General features: G+C 38.0%; 2 protein-coding genes across 5 annotated transcripts; one reads left to right on the top strand and one right to left on the bottom strand.

The window, feature by feature from the left end:
- Nucleotides 1-272: 272 nt before the first annotated feature.
- Nucleotides 273-9880, bottom strand: rcn2 (reticulocalbin 2). Of its 3 annotated transcripts, none has more exons than XM_012966690.3 (8): nucleotides 9713-9880; nucleotides 8163-8307; nucleotides 7523-7628; nucleotides 6200-6396; nucleotides 4270-4383; nucleotides 4019-4115; nucleotides 2736-2878; nucleotides 273-1524 (listed from the first exon to the last, which is right to left on the bottom strand). In XM_012966690.3, exons 2-8 carry the CDS (start codon nucleotides 8292-8294, stop codon nucleotides 1372-1374), a joined length of 942 nt encoding a protein of 313 aa, XP_012822144.1. In that variant the 5' UTR covers nucleotides 8295-8307; nucleotides 9713-9880; the 3' UTR covers nucleotides 273-1371.
- A 239-nt stretch (nucleotides 9881-10119) lies between these two features.
- On the top strand, nucleotides 10120-20394 carry park7 (parkinson protein 7). Of its 2 annotated transcripts, NM_001015851.1 has the most exon segments (7): nucleotides 10214-10313; nucleotides 12328-12429; nucleotides 14729-14788; nucleotides 17194-17263; nucleotides 17842-17928; nucleotides 18907-19110; nucleotides 19174-20394. In NM_001015851.1, coding segments are annotated over 6 exon segments (570 nt in total). In that variant the 5' UTR covers nucleotides 10214-10223; the 3' UTR covers nucleotides 19068-19110; nucleotides 19174-20394.
- The last annotated feature ends 96 nt before the right edge of the window (nucleotides 20395-20490 follow it).

The raw sequence follows: 20490 nt of genomic DNA, 5'->3' as shown, positions 1-20490 counted from the left end.
GGTGCTCGGATGATTTCCAAGGCTATTGTGATAGATAGGATAAATATTGGTATATAGTTATATATGTGAGCGTATAGATAAAGCTGTATAAATATGTGTATATATGTGAATTCAGGTGCATTTGGAAGGACTGAACTTTTGTCTTTTTTCAACCCAAATTAACAATGTAACCATGTAATTATAAAACAGTTTTCACAGTCCATTGTCCACGGGTTCAGCGTATAATATACACATAAACCTTGTGACAGTGATTTGGACACCAACTATAAATCTAATAATAAAACAAGTTTTTCTATTATTTTATTTGTGGTAGATGGTAATAAATGACAACAGTTTGGACAGAATAACAGGTAAACGGACAGATTATAACTTTTTGAAGAAAAAAAATGTAAATTAGTAAAGTAGATACAGTTTCTTTTAATCCCAGTACTGTCTTAAACCAAAGTAGGCTCATGGCAAAGGGAAATACTGATGCATTTTAGAGTTTTAACCTAAAATGCAAATATCTGGGAAAAAAAACAATTCAATTGTACTTACTGGATACTTAAGGGCCTGATTTATAAAGGTGTGAGATTAGAGCGCACCACAGAAAAATTCACCTACTTTATATTCATTTGTGTAGGTTTTTCAAGAGGGTATTTATCAATGGGTAAAAGTTCTCACATTTTGATACATTTTCTCCAAAGTGTATTAGATGAAGGCATTTGTGTTACTGTATGAATGGCTTGCCTAATAGCTGAGAAACATGGTTGAAACCACAGTTATAGACTGCTGTTAGCAGGAGATCTCCAGTCGGAACAGCCAGTAATGTTTTCCATAGAAGTCACAAGGGCATTTTGTTGTGTAAACAGAACACACATTCTCTCCATTTATGCAAAAACTTCATATCAAGCAATATAGCAGACGTGCGGATACATATATGTACCGATATTCATAAACTTACTGTTCTTTGTTCCCAGGTGTATGTATTCTTTTGCAGTCTTTCAAAGAGAAAGAAAGGGCAAATTGTATGATTAGGAAATTTAATCCATTTAAGCTTAAATGTCATGTCTCTCCAGTAGTTAGAAAGTATAAGTCCAGTCATCCTTTTTGCCACCATGGACATACTAGTCCTTCACAATAACTTTGACTCAAAAAAAAGTCTTTAACAAGGATAAGCACATTTGTTGTGCAAATGTTGGTCAAAATGCTGAGACGGATACAAAGACCTACTTCCAAACATTACATTGAATTCAGAACCCATCTACTGAACAGAACAGTGCGCTCCTACCTCCAAACGTGTTTAATTAAAGAAACTAACAAACTAGCTGAGGTTTTTGTGATCTCCTATAAATAAAAAGAATAAAACAGTATCTTGGGAATGAAATCAAACTAAAGTTCATCATGGTAAAAATGTTTGTCTTGAAGCTGCCTTCCATAGTCTGTCGCTTCACTGGTTAAAAATATATCCTTGTTCTGTAGAATTTCCTCTTCGCTCAATCTCTGATCCTCATTTTTATCCATTTCTTCCATTAGATGGCTCGCCTTAAAGGAAGACATAATATGAAACAAAAATAACTTTATAAATAGGACAGGATGTACATCAGCACTGTACTGTCTGCAGTCAACACTGAATGGAACTTTCCCAAGAACATCAAAACATTTTCAGCCGATTTGCTGTTTCCTTGTTAATAACACGGTACCTTGCAACTGATGGTAATTAAGCTGCATAAATCCATGTCATATTTATATATAGGCACCTTAAAAGCCTGTGCCTAGGGTGGCACGCAGCCCTGTGTGTGACATGGGCGGGGCACTGTTAGATCCTGTGCCTAGAATAGCACCAGACCTAAATATAGAGCTGGCTTAAATTTAAAAAGTTTCAGTGGTTCTGAGGCCTAAAGCTCCAATGGCAACATCCCAGAAAATACAGTTCCCAATCATTTCAGATAAGAAATACCATTAAGATACAATGGGCTGGCCTATTTTTCTATTTGTATTATCTATCTACTGTGCAAACAGATTATCACTTTTCAATACATATATAAATATGAATGTTTCTGACAGTGACACATCAGTGTTGATAAATTTGTCATTTAAACTGTCCTTATTGTCTGGAAAATGTTCCCAATAGTCTGGAAAGATTTAATGAATTCAGAAACAGGTCAAATTTTTATTTCTTAAATCAGCCTGAAAATTTTACATAGGGTATTATAAAAGTCCTTGGACAGTCTATACCAATGATTGTCAGACTGTTTTGGTTCAAGTTCCCCCTTGGAGGAAAAACAAATGTTGACCTTCCAGCTGAGCCCCCCTCACCCCTGCTCCACAGAAGGATGGCCTCAGTCTGGGAACCAATGGTCTATACAGTAATTATATGAATGGTAAAATGTTCTACTGGGGATTGAAAAGTCACTATACTACACATTAACCAAAATGAAAGAACTGGTGCACACGAAGGCTACTGAAACATTGTCTTGAACCAGTTCAGTGAGAAAAAGTTTTAGTGATAGGTGAGATTCAATTTGAGATACAATTCAATTCAGGAATACGTATCTCACAATATCACAAGAAAATTCTACTGAAGTCTATGGGAAAAAACTGGTTTAGGAGAAAAGTTTTTTTTTCTCTTCGAACTGAATCTTGTCTCCAAGTTTTCAAATGACAAACCATGAGATTACTTTTTCTCACTCAACTAAATTTGGCCCAAAGTGTATAAGGAACCTCAAATCTTAGTCACAAAAGTAATAAATTACCTCTTCTTGTGAAATCCCCAGGTTATTTGGAACAATCCAAGAGAGGAGCTCAACAGGGTTGAGTCTCCCATCACCATCCTTATCATAATCATTCATAAATCGGTCTTTCTCGACGATTAACCAGTGCGGATCTTCCACTGTACCTTAATAAAAGTAGATAAAATGCAAAAGTAATGTAGGCTGGGAATACTAATCTAACAGGTAAATCATTACAACATACATGTTGAGTATACTATAGATATAATGTTGAGTTTCAGATATTTAATGACACTTGCAATAAAGAACAGTAAATGCCAAAGACCCATTTGAATTTCCAGTAAGATCGACTACATATTTTCAGAAATATCTTATTATGCCCCACATCAGTTCTAAAGAAAAAAAAAAAACACACACAATCGCTTAGGCTTCATGTATATACGTAAGAATGTAAGTATTTTTGTTGAAAGCACAGGCATGGGTACGACAGCAAAATATTTTAAGTCTCCACAGAACCCAAAGAATACTAAAAAATAAAACTAAAGACACAAAAACAATTAGCAGCACAATGTTACAAATAAGAATGCTGAGATGGCACAGATTATACTTGATTATAAAATTATTATACAGATTATTAATGGTTCCTTAGGAGAAAATAATGTAACCTTCGAATAATTCTAATAATCTGCATGAACTCTGGTCGGATTGGTTTTCTCAACCACATTTGTAACCCTCTCTGACAGTTAACATCCCTCGCACACATACTGGAGACATTAATAAGTGCCAGTACAGGCTTTCACAAGTTTGGTAAGCCACATTCTAGCACCCGGCTTTATCATTTGGAATGCTCAGGCCACAAGAAGGTCATAGCACAACACACAGTAGCATTCCTTTCAAGCTGACTCACTTTCTTCACTGTGACTATTATATATATATATATATATATATATATATATGTAGGTTGCCATTCGCCAGTTTTCAACTTTAGTGCATACCAGTTATGCAAACTATATATCACATGACTCTGAACCAAGGAGCGCCAGACATATAATTGTAGCAGTGTACAAACTGTAGTGTTAAGCTTATAAACAGTCAAAGATGCAACCTTTACCCAAAAACTATGTTGCATGATGGATTCTAAGCAACTTTCCATTATACATTAATTCTTCTTCTGGGATTCCAATTTTTTTTTACCACAATTCTTTGCAATTTATTAGAAAACAAATTTGAGAAAATTTAAAAAATGAAAATAAAATGCTGATAAAGTCTTTAGTAAATGAATACAAATTAAGGATCGATAAACTTACCTGGATCTTGTGTATAATCTCCAAGGTATTCTTCCAAACTAACAAATCCATCTCCATCTTTGTCGTGCTCTTCTAGAGCTCCCTCAATGACAAATTCCTAAAATAATGAAGAAAAATGTTGTGTAGAATGTAGAGGCAAACAAGGAAATCAGGAATGACAGTTAAGAAGTCAGCAGTCTTTCTCCTAACTGCCGACACTCCCAAAATCTGTATATTCTGAAATTATTTTTATATAAACATATGTATCTTACCGACATATGATCAGTTTCCTCTGGGTGCTCAAAATCGGTAAATTCTGTCAGATTCAAACCAGGAATGTCATCTCTGTCTGCATGGTCAAAGCGTCTCTTGTCTCTTAAATGAATCTTTAAAAGTAAAATATAATACATATGTTTTAAGATTCAGTAACATTTACTAAGCATCCATTATAGTTTACTGAATGTTGAGAGTAGTGATGGTTGCCTGCTTTAATAACGCTACTTAAGGGATGTCTAACTGTAATAAAGGTTTACTCCATCTGAAATCCCTTGTCCTTGTAAAGTCTACATTAGCACCTACATTATACATACATTTTGCAGAGACTATATCGCATGCATTTTACCCTAATCTAAGATGTTGGAAATATGACAGACTATACAGCTGCCACCACAGAATGTCAAGATATTGTTGTTTAAGTACTTAAACTCCAACCATAGCAAAAGCATAAGGTCATCATTTTAGTACATTAAGCTTAGTAAACAACAAAGCAGGGGGACATGCTTTAGGAATGTTTCATTCGTCAATAGAATTAACTCTTAAAAAGAGCAGAAGAGAAGAGGCAGGTTTGGTAGAGCACCAGTGACAGTTATTAGATGTAACATAGAACACTTGTAGATGAGGTTGAAAATACTCTGAGCCATAAAGTCGAACCTTTTTGCCTAAGTGAAACTTGCCTACCTGCTGGTATATAAAGCACCCAAGCGTATATTATATCATAACCTTGCATATTTACACTAAATAATCATATTTACCCCTTACTAAAACCAAAAAAATTAATCTGTACAATTGATGCAAACATCATTGAGCACTTTTGTAATTGACATTGGTTTTCTATTTTTAGTGATTTATGAGATACAGGTATAGGACCCATTATCCAGAATGCTTGGGACCAAGGGTATTCTGGATAAGGGGTCTTTCTGTAATTTGGATCTCCATACCTTAAGTCTAAGAAATCAATAAAACATGAAATAAACCCAATAGGATTGTTTTGCATCCAATAAGGATTATTTATATCTTAGTTGAGATCAATAACAAGGTACTGTTGTATTACTACAGAGAAAAAGGAAATCAGTTTTAAAATTCTGAATTATTTGATTAAAATGGAGTCTATGGGAGACGGGCTTTCCGTAATTCGGAGCTTTCTGGATAACGGGTTTCCGGATAAGGGATCCCATACATGTATTTGCATTTGTAGCTATTAAATGTGTCTGAAATGATTTGCCCTTAATATTCATTTAATACTTTTGTCACAAAGGCAGATGTGTTCCTACCAATACATACTGATGGAGAGAGTCACCAATATGCATGAAGTGCTCTACCTTTTTGAGGCTCTGAATATTGTAATAAGAAGTAATTAAAGGAGACATATCCTATAAAAATTAAGAATATACCAGTGAATTATACTCCTCTAAATATAGAAGGATTTCAGACTGAAATTTAACCAAAACCCCACTAGCCCCGCCCATCTGTTCCACTTCCTGCTGGCTGAATTCTCTGAATCTGCAGGGAAGCCGGCGGCTCTCAGTACACTGCACTGTAGGATAGCAACCAATCAGCAGCTAGGCTGAACTGAAGCCTGTCTTTGCTTGTGTGAGTGCAGGGCTGTGATTGGCTCTCCCCCTCCAACCGGGCTTCTGGTAGGGACCGTTAGCCCACTCTTCATTTCAAACTCAGACAGAGAAGTGATAGCATCTATAGGGAGCTCCAATAAAGGGGCCATTTTTACAGATAGGATTAATTTTTAGCACAAAGTGAAACCAGCACCGTATATTATTCATAATTGCCTACAAAATTAGGGTTTTTCCCATTTATCTAATATGTCCCCTTTAAGTGGGAAACAATGACAAGTCAGTGATTTGAAAGAAAATTGTTTTCTTAAGTTCACAGTAATACAATACCTGCTAAAACATTCCCATTAATTACCTGCCGGAATGATTCTTCCTCTTCATCTTCAAGAACAGTGTTTTCATCATAATCAATTATTCGGTCATACATATGCATATTGTATTCATCCCAGGTGACAATGCCATCACCGTCTTTATCAATTTCAGCAAAATGCTCTTTTGTATCTTCTAATATATAGTGTTTGAAAGATTTCTGAATCCAGAAACTCAGCTCCTCTTTTGGATAAAAGAAACATATTATAAATAAATGCAATTTCAATAGACTTTACAATATATGCAGTCCTCACCGTACTTTTTTTAAAATAAAAGAGCCAGCAACACACTAAAATCTTTTAAAAACATGGAATTGTATTACTTTAGATATCAGCGGCAGTTTAGAACTCAGAAGAGGGGATCAGTAGTAGAGGGCCTGAAAACAATGATGGGCAATTGAAAATAACAAAAAATTCAACCTTCACAGTCAATTTTTTGGTGGTCCTTTGTCAGTGACCTCAACAGCCTGATAGCATTATAAGTTAAAGGCTGAAAACAGGCAGAATAGGAAAATATAAACCCTTATAATTAATACAAATCCAAAATGAATAATTAAGACCATTTGCAAAGTTGCTTAGAATATGCCTTTCTATAACATACTAAATGTAAGCATTTCCTTTCCACAAAAGAGAAGACTTGGCATTCTGGGAGTAATGCCACAGATGCGCATAGCTTCCTGCAGGGCTGTATTTAGGTCTGGTGCTCTCAGCACAGGACCTAAATGCGACGTAGTTCATGGAAGCGTGTGACGTCACTTCTGCCTATTTGCGCACTCGGCAACCTCATCCCCCCCAAGATTCGCCTCTGGATTCATCCTGCATTGGCTTTTTTTTTTTTTTTTTTACATTCTATCGATTATATAGGCACCCAAGGGCTATCCCCCTAAAGCTACCACCCTAGGCACAGGCCTTTGGGTGCCTATATATAAAAAAGGCCCTGGCTTACTGGGGCCATGTAAGTTAAAAGGTATTTTCTTTAATTCAATTTAATAAAATTATTTAAAAAGGGGTTTTTCAGAGAGGAACTGACTATGCCTCTTGGTGCCTCAGAGATTACATTTAATTTTTATTTTAACTTGTTATATTAAATGCCTATATATGGATTTATCAGCTTTTTGTGCAGATGTATCAAAGTATAAAATTAGAGCTCAGAAACTCTCACCCACTCTCTATTAATTTCTATTGGATTTTTAGAACTGTATTTATAAAATGGTGAACTCTAGCTTTCTCTCATTGATAAATACACTTCTAGGAATCATCATAATAAGTATATCATAACATGAGAGAAAAAATATTGCTCTCTTACTTACCTTCTGTAAGATATCCATCTGAGTCTGTATCGATTTTCCTGATAATCGACTTGAGCCTTTTCAGCTGATCTTCTGGACTTAATTCAGTGAATTCTTCAGCTTCTTCCTGTGGAAATAAGAAGAAGCTCCAAATCAGTAATTATGGCAGATGGAAATGCCATATTCCTGAGCTTTCTGGAGAACGGGTTTCTGAAGAGTAGATTCCCATACCTGTATAAGCCTTCAACTGCAGAAAAGAAAAGGTTTATGCCATCAAGAAATCAGTTAAGTTTACATGCCCCACTTTGCCTAATATATTTTTGAAGTAACCAAGTACTGCCCTGAGCTACAGGCATACCAATTGTTATTTGTTTAATACTGTTTTATTTCGGATACGTTGTGCTGTATCAAACCTGCAAAACTGAGTGCTGGTCTGCAAGTCTCACCTTGTTTCTACACACATACCATCCAATTTTTGTGACTTTGAACTGAATAAAAGTCAGCTGGCAGCGTCAACAGCTTAAAATGTAACATTTGGGACAGGTTAAAGACACTTTACATGTAAACCTTGGTATTGTATATTTTCAGGGCCTGTCTCCTAAGCACTTTAACTGTAAAGCTCTGAGGGTGAACTTTTTTTTGTTACTACCAATTACATTACCTCTCCTCCAAGGAACATCTTTTTGTCAAACTCAGCATTGTGCTCCCCATTTTCATAGTGTTCTTCATGCTGATGTGCTAAAGAAAAAGCCAAGCACACGGTGAAGAAACACCAGATTGTATGTCTCTTCATTTTCCTGGAATCACTGAAAACAGAAACAGAACTCGTTATATCATTAATAGGTCAACATAAAAAAACACCCCAAACTATACTTCTGCATAGATGATTTGTAGGAAAGTGAAGCCAGTCACACATTATAATGCATCGCAGAGCAGATTATGATTATAAACCACAGCCTCCGCGCATGCCTTACATTAAATATACAGATACAGGAGGAGACAGAGTGGTAATAGTAGTAGTAGTGTCATACCCCTATGCTTATTTTTCAGATTTTTCAGGTTTTTCAGTCAGACAATCTGAAACACTTTTGTTCCACTTTTGTGTACTATCAGGGATAAAACTTGAGCAGGTTGTAGTTTAAATGAAAAGGCAGTCGATAAAGTGCAACGAATACCATAATAATAGTTCTTATTGTGAGAATAAAGTTACTAAAACACACAGAATGAAAGTACTTCCCTTTCTAATTTACTTTATCTAGTTATGGCTGGTTTTCTGGAAGTCCGAAAGCCTAGGGAGTTTTATGAGAGGGGTCCTTTAGCAAAAAGCCAATAGAAATACAAAGTAAAAAGGCACTCCCATCTTTGCTACAGAGCAGCCTGACCTGAAAACATCTATTAATACAGTACCTAAAACAATGGTGCCTCTTTTACAATTAGCACTGTTAACCCATTGGTTTCTTGCTCACCTGTTCACTTGTCGATCAGTAATGTATTGTGATACAATTACGAAAAGCACAGATTTGCTTTCCTAGATTATCCTAAAAGCAAAACTTCTGTTTAAATTACATAAAAATGTATTCTGTACACCTAACGTTTGTATGAGTTCATCCAGCGCGTTCTATTATAAGGTTCATTCTATAGCCCTATAGAGAGCCATGAATGCCCACTGTATCATATACAGCTTATCAGTTATCTGCTATGTAAAGGTGTGTCCTATAGCCCCATGAGAACTTGGATTGTTGCTCCCATGGCTACACAGCAACTTATTTTACCATAGTAGCACTTGTCAAGCAAACTCAATTTTCTCATGCAGAGTAAACATGCCCAAACTCAGTTGGGGAGTCTGGACTATTGCCTGAATGCCTATCCTGTCAATCAAAGACTTTACCAATAAAGTGATGTGGGCCCAGTCCCAATGGGTCTGCATAGACTTTACAGACCAAAGGGCCCCTGAGAATGCAGAGAAGCTAGGTCCCTTAATGCAATACTGAGTGGAAAACTTGTTAAACTAAAACTCTCCAACCTCCCTAAGGTGTCAAAGGCTCATGTTAATACAATGTATGTAGTATCAACATGTCTTTCCCTTAGAGATCCCATTAGGACTGGGGGCCCAGATGGCGGCAGGGCTTGAGCTAAGTGGGTGTGTGAGTGGGTACAAGCGCCTCTCATATTATAAAGCTACTCACACAATGACAGGAATGATATTAGTACCGGGAATGTGTGCGTTAAACGTGGGTGAGTGAGGCCGGGTCCCTACCGTCAGATAGCCAGTCTCTCTCTCAGCCTACTCCCACAGATAGCGCACAATAGCATGGAATTGCCTTCTGGGTCAGGAACAAGATGCGCCTGCAGTCGCCGCTATTATTCCCTTTCTCTCACACTCACAGAACAGACAGAAGGTGACGCCATGGGTCATGTGACCGAGCTGTGCCTGTGGGACGCGCTGAGGCAGGAAATGGTGTGTCGGGACTACGACTCCCAGCATTCCAGCAAAGCTTGAAACCTGTCGAGCACCACTGTAACCGCAATGTGAAAGTTCAAGCTATGAAGCCGGAAAAAATACAATGTACAGTTAGAGCCCCCGTTGCGCATTTAATTGAATTAAGCAGAGTTTGACACAAGAGGCTTTCCGTCAGTTGATGCAGGGGGTGGGGCTGTACGTGAGATATTGGTGCGCTCTGGCCCTGGAGGCGGAGTTTGTGAGCTAGCGGAGAAAGAGAGTATGGCTGGCAAGAGGGCTCTATTGATTTTGGCCAAGGGGGCCGAGGAGATGGAGACAGTCATTCCCGCTGATGTGATGAGAAGGGCAGGAGTGAGTAATACATGGCTGCTAGCTGCTTGCGAGACCGTATGGCTGTGCAGCTTGCTGGGCATGGAGGGGTGGTTACACTGAGCTCTGAAGGTGTGGTGCGCTGGCACTGTAACTATTGGCTGGATACGGATTTCTAACATCAGGAAGTTCTAGTTCAGTAGCCGCCGCAGGTTGCCATTAGTTAGTGACTGTGCAACAGGTCCCTCTATCAGTGGCTAAGCACTGCTGCTGAACAGTCACACTGCCTATGTCTGCCTGGAGAAATCCAGCCCTTGCTGTCTGTGGCCTGAGCTGGGAATTAAGCACGTTTGATTCTTTGCCTCATTTGCCCACTCAGTTGTTAGGCGAAATCTGCTGCAGGGATTGCTTGGCCCCAGTGCCAAAATCAGCTCATAATTGGGACCTGTGCTGTCCTACTGGGAGGCACCTTGGCAGTCAGTGCTGGGTCTCAGTCAGTGGGCATGCCTTCCTTTTGGCCCCATACATGGGCTTTAAGATACTTAGTTTGTCTGGATTTAATGACTGCACTTGTCCTGCCAGCTTCTCCTGCCACTGTATGTGATTAACCTGCTGGCACGCAATATAGAAGATATAGAGACCAGAGTCTCTCCCACAAAACAAAGCAGGATCAGTTACCCTTTCTCTGAAAGGTTTGTTAACATTACCCTGTTACCTGGAATGTCTGTATGTGATTTAACACTAAGTGTAAAGATTTAAAATCTAGACCTTTCATGGAATGCAAAATAAGAGAATATATGTACAGAGTAACATAGGTTGAAAAAAAGACACACATCCATCAAGTTCATCCTTTTATGCCTAAATCCTGTCTGTTAGTTGATCCAGAGGAGGGCAATATATCTCTTCTGTTGCAATGACCTGCCCTTTGGGTACTGGTAACTGCAGTTTAGGTAAAAAGGAATGATTACAGAGACCTCTAGTGGTAACAAACCACTGTGCAACTTGTGTGTAATGTAACTTTGTGACCTGTGGTGTTTTTATTATCACCTATTAATAAAATACCAACATATTCCACAGTGTTGTACAACAAATGGGTATATCCATTAAATAAACAAGAAAATATACAATTACAACCAACAACCTATACAATACTTAAAGAAGACCCTGTCCAGAAAAACTTTCAACTTTCAAAAAGGGGTAATTTACTATGACCCGGGCACAAAGGGATGCAAATGGCAGAAACCCTGGCAGCACTACCTTCTAAAATAACTACAAGCTCGTGGACATTGCCTCCAGCAATCATATGCTCAAGAAGTCAGTCCATTGGGCAAATTTTAGACACAAATTGCAGTGTGTTGTTTATTAACATTGCAGCTGATTGGCTGTAAGGTGAGCTGTAGAGTAGGCATTCTTCACATTTTTTGATGTGTTGACAATTTAGAGATCAGTGCCATTTACTGCATTTGTGTACAGACTCCACAATATTCAGAATTCCTGTATTATTGTGGGCACATAATAGTATCAAAAGAAAAAGAGAGGAGCGTGCTCCCATAGGATAATATCAATGGTATAATTTTTTAATTTAAATATATTGCACGTAAATAAATAGCAGCAGTATCAACATCTCAACAGCAAAGTCCATATAAGCCTATAGTGTACAGACTTCCTTTGTGCCCCTGAGGAAGTCTTTTTATCAGAACAACACTTCGTAATAGTGTCTGATTCAACTTATATACTAAATATTGATGGAAAATAGTATGTGTTTTGGTAAACTGCACCTAAGTTACTATGTACAGTTGGCATCACTTCCAGGTCTTCAAATTCACATGCCATCAATAGTGGCTTTCCTGTCTGATATACTTGGTGTAAGTCAATTGAATCTGTGGGCACAAACCACTAATGGAAACCTGGAGCTACTGGCAGGTCAAGGCTCTCTTAATCCCATGGATCCCTTGTGTCAATGCACACAGTTGCATGCAATTCATGAGAGCAGGTCGAATGTTGCATGTTTTGTTAAGAAAAGTTTATTTACAGTTGCCATTTTTCCATTTACCAGATAAAGGTAACGATTGCAGGTCTAAGTGGAAAGGATCCGGTTCTGTGCAGCAGAGATGTGGTGCTGTGCCCTGACACTAGTCTGGAGGAGGCTCGAACACAGGTAAGGTATACGTTCATTATTCATAGGTGTGTTGGGCAAACACTCCTACTTTGGCTTACTGTACTGTGTTTTCTCTCGTGAAGGATAACCACATGCCTTCATTTTGCCTAAAAAAACTAAAATTAACTTTTTTTTTTTCTATAACATTTCTGACTGTGAAAGGCACATACATTATCCACTTGCAATATGATTTGGGGTAACCGGATTCTCTGTATAAATAGGCCATTGGGATTTTTGTGTCTAATCATGTGTGGATCTTGTGATATAAGAGTGTGTAGTGTGTTGATCAAATGCTTGTAGCTTGTTAGTTTTTATTTGCATGTATGAAGAATAATTCTAGCTAATATAGCTAGTGGAATACATATGTTCATTCTAGCAGCAATTCTTTACCGCTATAATCTCACTTTCAGCACAGGCAGGCATGGGCTGGGTGCTTTGCCGGCCAGAGCTGCTTTTTAGTGCCAGTCCAGCTCAGCCCTGCTTGGCTGCTTAACTGACAGTTTGAAGGTCAAAGTCTATTTCAGTACATGACACTTTAAAAACTCACCCACCTGCTAGATGTAAAGCCTCTTCATTTATGATCTTAGATATTACTTTCAGAGAATGCAGAAGATCTTTCAGGAACATCTTTCAGTGGACTTCTGGGAATATTACATTTTTTTGCAACACCAAAAAATACAGTTGTGTTTTATTAGTTGAAACTGCTGTTGACTAAATATTAATATATTATTATCCATTCAAGGGGAGGTTTTTTGTTTCAAAATATTTCATATGTGTGTGCTCTTAGCTTTTTTTTTTCAGAATAAAAAATTCATAGCCATCTGACCTATCCCCAAACATCTCATTGGCCATGAGGTTTACCATGCAATGGGCACTATTAACAATTAATATAGATTAGCGTCATGCACTGGGTTCCTGCACAGCATCCACAAATCAAACATTTCGACCTGTTAACTAAGTGGCAGGGTGCACTGAACAGCACCTAAAAAGTAAGGGTGTGGGGGACAGAGGGCCTAGCACAGTGACTGCAGCTAGCTGGGGAATTGTAAAAATGCTTCACATGTGTTGGCAGGGCTTAGAAAATGGAAATGCTTGGACTTCCTTTAAGGGGACCTTTCACGCAGACATGAAAAGCTATATAATAAAAGTCGTAAACATGAAACCCATATGGTGTTCCTTTTGATATTGTGGAAGTCACTGCCCTTACAGTTTTGACAGATTGGAGTCTGTGTTGGCCAGGAAATCTAGCAGTCGTATAGTATACAGTGGAGACCACAGTATTTAAGTTTTAGAGTTTTCCCGCTCTCATGGTATTGAAAGCTGAACTGTAGCTCATAAGGTGCATTTGTGCGCATTCATGTATTTTGTTCCACCACCAGCTGTTTATATACTGGTTCATCCAGTCCCAGGTTAATGCTAATAACCATGTCTCTCTATTTTGCATCAAAACTTGCACAGGTTTTCACCTTTAAATGAACTATTGTATGATGTAGAGTGTGCTACCCTGAGACAATTTACAATTGGTTTTCATTTGGTTGTTGGTGTTCAAATTACCTTAGCAACCAGGCAGTGGTTTGGAAGAAAGAGAGAAATATGAATAGCAATAAAACTGTAGCCTCACAGAGCAATAGTTTTTTGACTGCAGTGAGTCAGTGAACCAGAAGTCCACAGAGGATCGACTGATGGACGTTTTGCCACCCCTGATCTAAACAAACTATGTGCATACAGAAACCCATTAATTGATAACTTCATTAATTTGTGGTTAACACAAGATTTTCAGACCTGCCCAGTAGATACTGGACTGATGTTTAGACCAGTTTTGTTAAAGGCAGTATGTTGGTATAGCCCCTTAAATTGGCCAGTAAGCAGTTAATTCTTTCCGGAGTGTTCTGGAGCATCTTGCTCCCTGTCTCCATCGGTAGAGAACCACAGGAAATAAGTAAATCAATTTACTCATGCAGTGGAATCCATTAGAAGGACTTTATTTCTCTGATCCATAGTATTTATGTGCCCATGGGGAAATGCTTGAACCTGTGTATTAGGAAATGACATTGGGGACTGAACCTGATGAGGGGATAATGGTGCTGAGCTGACAGTCTAGAATCTTATGACAGTCTCCTATGATCTCTACGGATGTAACTCTGCTGATTCATAAGGGTAATACAATAAATAATCTCAGGGACTCTACTTTCATGTGACTGCAGCTTTTTTGCAGACCGAAGGTGATCCATGTTAAATGTGTGGTTTGGCATAATTATTGGGCATACAACATGTAATATCCTTCCCTTCTGCTTTTCAGGGGCCCTATGATGTGGTGGTACTACCAGGGGGCAATTTAGGAGCTCAGAATTTATCAGAGGTAAATTATTTTTGGCATCATCCAGTGTTTTATTGTTGCTGTTCTATTAAAATCTATAGTGTCTGAAGATATCATTTGTTTTGTGGCAGTTAAGTCATCCTCATAGGTCTGTAATACACAACATTCCCAACTTCCTATGAAACAAAGCATTCATAGTTGCCAATGTATGGCTGTACTGAAAACTGTATCTGACTATAGCCAGTTATGATGACAAATATCAGCACCCTGATATTTTACCGCTGTACCTCCTGATTCAATATAATACAATAGCTCTTCAGTCCCCACCAGGAACTCAACAGACACTCATTTATTTCTCCCAACAAAGCATACAGAGTGGGCTGGTCACCCATTCTAGCTTTTTTTTTTTTTTTTTTTTTTTTGCTTTATATGAACCACATTGTAGAGCACATACGCTACAAGCTACCACTGCTGTCTTTTTCTACCAGCAAAATAAGAAACAAAAAAAATCCCCCCTGGAAATGCTGAAAGCTGGCATTTGCTCGATACCCAAACTTAACAAACATCATACAGACCGATCTCAATAAAAAGTCTAATTCTTCTTTTAGATATTAGGAAATGATTTGACATGGTGGATTGGTCTCACATATTTCTTTCTCATAGACTGTTCCAAATTAAAGACAACTTCATTAACACCATGAGAGGTCTATACTCCACCCCCAAAGCAAGAATCAAATGTATGGGCCTACGCTCAGACAATTTCCCAATCTTACATGGCACTTGGCAGGGATGCCCATTGTCCCTCCTGACCTTCACATTAGCAGTAGAACCCCTCCCAAACTAATCAGACCCTAACATTTCAGGAGTACAAATAAAAGGAACACGGAAAAAAGTATCTCTCTCTGCCATTAATATTTGCCTTAACGTCTATAAACCCTCACATTTCTCCCCAATTTATAAGCTGTCTTAGGGTGAAGACACAGAGCTACTAGTAGTAGCTATTTGTTGTGGTTACTAAAATAGGCAATGCTTATCTTTTACTGATAATTGTCTCTACGTGTGTTTTAGCAGAGGCAAATGCTCAGTATTGTCTATGGCAGGTGTCTTCACCCTTAGAGGAAATTCCCTGTGTCTGGCCTGGAAGCAAATATTTCCAAATTCCAAGCAATGCCACTTAAACTTCTGTCCCTCAACTTTCCCTTTATCTGGAGACATTCCTCCCTGGAATACCTAGGGTTCAACAAAACCCAGTCTGACTCTACATTGTATAAGGCCCACTATCCCAAACTCATCAGAAGACTAACTAAAGACTTGGAGGAGTGGTCTCGCTACACCATCTCATGCTTTGGTAGAATACATGTAGTTAAAATGACCACAATTACCAAAGATCCTCTACAAATTTTGCACCCTACCTGTTAAAGTCAATGTAAAAGACATATAAGTATCTGCAAAGTAAACAAATTTATTTGGTTCAATAAACCGCTTTGTATAAACAAACAAACTATTTATGTTGAGGAATGCTGCTGGGTTCAACTAGAGATCCTTTTAGTCCCCCCATCCCAATTCACAGCCTTTTATATGGGTGAAAAAGACACAAAGTAAATTGCCAATGCCAACTAACTGTCATACTTCATTCCATCCATACTTGGCATAATATACTACAGTGGCTGTACCTCAAAGCACACTAATCCCTATTCACAATAGCCCACTCTTTCCCCTGGATTATGCTACCTATGCCTTTTTGCTAGTGGAAAGAAAACCATATTAGCAGAGTGCAAGATTTACTTTCCTCCACAGAAATCAAATCCGTCCAATAATGCAGTACACCTGTGATATGCCACAGACTGAAATCTTTAGATATTTCCAAATACAACATTTCTTAAAAACAATGAACTCAACCTTTTAAGAAACAAATACTTACCCTTCTTGAAACTTGTTATCAACAAGCTGGCAGACTAAAAGGGAGTATTTCCCTTTTATATAAGTAATTACTGTCTCAAAACCCTGACACACCTCTGAAGTATATGATAGACTGGGAGAGAAATATAGGCAATCTCTCCTGCAAGGTGAATGGAATAGAATATGCACTTTGAATTTGTAATATATCCCCAAACACACCTATCAAGTCAGCATATAAAATGATAACAAGATGGTACATTACCCTCAGAGAAAAAAAAATTGATCCCTCTACTGCAAATAAAAGTGGGCTGTTAATGGCACCCTTTCTCCCCTAACACCTTCCATTCCCCAATTTAAGATAAACACATCATTACCCAGAATGGTAATACACAATATGATAATATATCTGTGTGTGCAGGATTGTTATATCTTCACACTTGGTAGAATGCTCCCTGCCTTTAATGAGCATAATGGCTTATACAAGTATTATATATACACTATACTTGCAAGCAGACTCAGTAACAAACTGCTCTTGTGTTGTCTTTCAGTCTCCTGTAGTAAAGGAGGTGTTGAAGGAACAGGAAGCCAAAAATGGGTTAATTGCAGCTATATGTGCAGGTATAGTACTGTAACACTGTTGTCAAAAATAATGTTATCTGTCTTTTTAAAAATATTTTATGACTCCAATATGCATATTATTGAGGCCAGAATGTTAGCAGGATATCGTAATATCAACATGAACATTTTATTATTTTATAGCAGCAGTAGGGATTTATTGATCTTATGCTACATTAGAGAAATAACTCTCTTGCTTCTGCGGGTCACTGTGCCACATTTCCTAGAGCCAAAACTATATAATGCCTCCACACTGCCCACTTAATTCACTGTATTGCATTGATCTTTAAGTGAAAAGTTGGTGGCATGGTTCTATAGTGATGCACTATGATAGTGAGCCCTGGCAGCCCAAGGCAGGGGAAGAGTTCCATATGCACAGCTAAAACTTCCTACCATGAAGTCAGAGGGAGATTAAGAATGACATCAACTCTCCTTCCTTTTATGAGTTTTTTGGAGTCCTAGGGAGTGGCCTTTATGCATACATATAAAATATGATTAAACAAAATGTGAGATGGGGGGAGATCCAGTTAATGATATTCATGTTCAGTTAGCCTGTATAAACTAATTTCATGTTTCTGCAGGACCCACTGCCCTGACCGTGCACGGTGTAGGAATTGGGAAAACCATCACCACCCACCCTCTCGCTAAAGATAAAATTGTGAATGCAGGTATGTTATTAGTTATACTGTATTATTCGGATACATCGGCCAGCTGAAAGCATTCGCCCTTGCTTTCTATATTAGCCATAGAGCAGCGGTTCTTCCCACAAACTCAGTTGCATCCTCCACAGTTGCATTTGATGAGTCAGTATTATGATGACAGTATTAATCTTGACTTTTAATGCAAATTGGGTGGAAGTTGCATCAAGCATTTTCAAAATGGTGGTTGCATCACCAGAGATTATGTTGACAACGGAATTTGCATCTGATTCTTTGGGTGCAGATCTGGTAAGCCTATTGGCGCAACCCACTTTGGGAATCTTGGAGCTACTGCCAGGTTCAAGTTGTCAGTAACCTCAGGTGTTCCCCATTGTCAGTTGATGCAGTTTCATCAGAAGAGGCAGGATGGGCTCACGTTCATTGTAGAACACTTGTGGTTTCATTTGTAAATGGCCCTTTATGTTTCCAAGGATATATAGCATATTGGTCCTACACTTATTGTCCATATGTAATTGAATGAAACAGAGAGGATAACTCAGATTTCCTTAACCCCTATTTAAAGGACACGTATCAACTATATGAAATAGCTTCCCCCCACCAGAGGTGTGGGTTAATAGAGCCCACCCTCCGGTTGGGGGAAACCATGTGGCTGCCCACACCAGGAGCTCCCTCCAAAAAAAAAAAAACTTGTTTCCCCAAACCGGAGTGTGGGCTCTCTTAGCATGGACCTCTGGTGGTGGAAGCAATTTCAAGGTGATAGGTGCCCTTTATGGGTCTGTACCAACAGGGGTTTCTAAGTTTGCTTGCTGTGTAATGCAGTTATATGTGTTCCACCACATAACAATGCATGTGTTTCTCAACACAATAGGTTCTGTATCATTTTTCTTGGTGGCTTCTTTAGGGCAAATAATAAAATACATGCACATTTCTATGTAATTGGAGACTTGCTGGTGATATTAAAGACAGTGTATGCTTCTTTATTTGTAGATCACTATAAATACTCAGAAGAGCGGGTAGTCAAGGATGGAAACTTCATCACAAGCCGGGGCCCCGGTACCAGCTTTGAGTTTGCTCTAATGATTGTTAGCACCCTGGTTGGCAAGGAGGTGGCGGATCAAGTAAAATCACCACTTCTTCTCAAAGACTAGCTTATCCCAAGATGCTGCTGCTGTCTGGATCTCTCACTGGTACCATAGTCATGCTGGATAATTAGTCACCTTCGTCATGTTAGTAATGATCTGCATATTCTTCAATCTTCTAAAATGGTTTATCTGCAAAGTAACAGGAATGGCACTTAAAATTAATATATTGTTGATAAAATGACATTCATTTTGCACTTGAATAATAAAGCTGAGTATAGTGCTGGTGCCATGTCCTTCTTTTATTCAGATTAACAATGCAAACTAATATAACAAAATGTGTGGGCTGCTTAGTTCCTTGTAAATATAAGTATATTATTTTGGTAAAAATCATAAATTAACTCACTAATTTGGAGTTTCAGCAGCAATCTGGTTGCTAGGGTCTTGTTTACCTTAGCAGCCAGGCAGTATTTTGAATAAGAAACTGAAACATAAATAGAAGGGTGGAATTGAAAGATAGGTGATAAAACGTAACAATTACAATAAAATTATAGCCTCACGGATCAACAGTTTTTTTGCCGTCCGGGTTAAAACTGTAAAAAAAATAAAAAATAAAAAAATAATGAAGACCAACAGCAAAGTTGCTAGGAATAGGCCATTCTATAAAATAACATAAGTTAATATAAATGTGAACCACTCCTTTAAAGAAATATTTAAGATATGTCACATAGTAGGAGGGCATGTTTACTAAAACTCTTAACATTTTTACATTTTTTTTTTTATAAATATCTAATTTTTCTGTGCAAGGAAGGTCACAAAGATCCCTAATTTTCCATCTTGCTGCACGTAAACCACAACCTTTTAGAATTGTCGCACAAAGACCAGTGTCAAAAATCCAAAACGTCTAAAGTTTTGAGGCAAAAAAAGGATCTTTCAAGTAGAGGGACCTCTGCCTTTGACTTCTACATGATCTCAGCAACTTTTAGCTGGTGAATTGTCGGATTTGGATTTTTAGCTGTTTTGTTCCATAGTATATGTCGGAAAAGTTGAAACTTTTTTCTGTGACTTTTAGCTCTAAAAATCCAAATCGGGAAAAGAAAAAAAAAAATCAGACGGTTAGTAAATGGCCCCCTCAGTGTACATTTAAGAAGAAAAAATGTATGTCAACTTTCATCTAGGATTTGGAAGAAGTTGAGTTATTACAAAGGCAGGGCAACTGATCTTATAACAGGACTAGTAACACAAATAAAAGGACTTTGCATTTGAATATAATGCAATATAATGCAGCCCCTTTCAGATGTCAGAAAGGTTGCATGTTCATAATTGCATTGCAGATGATGTTCTTAATTTGTTATTCCCTTTCTAGCAAATAAAGGACGCTTCATTTTTCTCTGCAGCAGGGATTCTATACTTTTGCTATCTGAGACCTAAATTACGCTATTAAAATTTAAGTTGTAAGAATTCAAATGGTAATTTTTTTTTTAAAAAAAGG

The sequence above is a fragment of the Xenopus tropicalis genome, chromosome 7 (assembly GCF_000004195.4).
Source record: "Xenopus tropicalis strain Nigerian chromosome 7, UCB_Xtro_10.0, whole genome shotgun sequence".
NCBI lineage: Eukaryota > Metazoa > Chordata > Amphibia > Anura > Pipidae > Xenopus > Xenopus tropicalis.
The sequence above is the reverse complement of the archived record's forward strand: the minus strand, read 5'-3'. Positions and strand labels throughout refer to the sequence as shown.

What these genes read in the sequence shown, in the direction of transcription:
- park7 (XM_031905057.1), top strand. Translation starts at nt 10,224, where the DNA reads ATGGCTGGCAAGAGGGCTCTATTGATTTTGGCCAAGGGGGCCGAGGAG. An exon ending in TGGAGGAGGCTCGAACACAG is followed by an intron (nt 12,430 to 14,728) that starts GTAAGGTATACG and finishes TCTGCTTTTCAG; the next exon opens with GGGCCCTATGATGTGGTGGT. An exon ending in GAGCTCAGAATTTATCAGAG is followed by an intron (nt 14,789 to 17,193) that starts GTAAATTATTTT and finishes GTTGTCTTTCAG; the next exon opens with TCTCCTGTAGTAAAGGAGGT.
- rcn2 (XM_012966690.3), bottom strand. Translation starts at nt 8,294, where the DNA reads ATGAAGAGACATACAATCTGGTGTTTCTTCACCGTGTGCTTGGCTTTT. An exon ending in AGATGGATATCTTACAGAAG is followed by an intron (nt 6,397 to 7,522) that starts GTAAGTAAGAGA and finishes TTTATCCAAAAG; the next exon opens with AGGAGCTGAGTTTCTGGATT. An exon ending in AGGAAACTGATCATATGTCG is followed by an intron (nt 4,116 to 4,269) that starts GTAAGATACATA and finishes TCATTATTTTAG; the next exon opens with GAATTTGTCATTGAGGGAGC.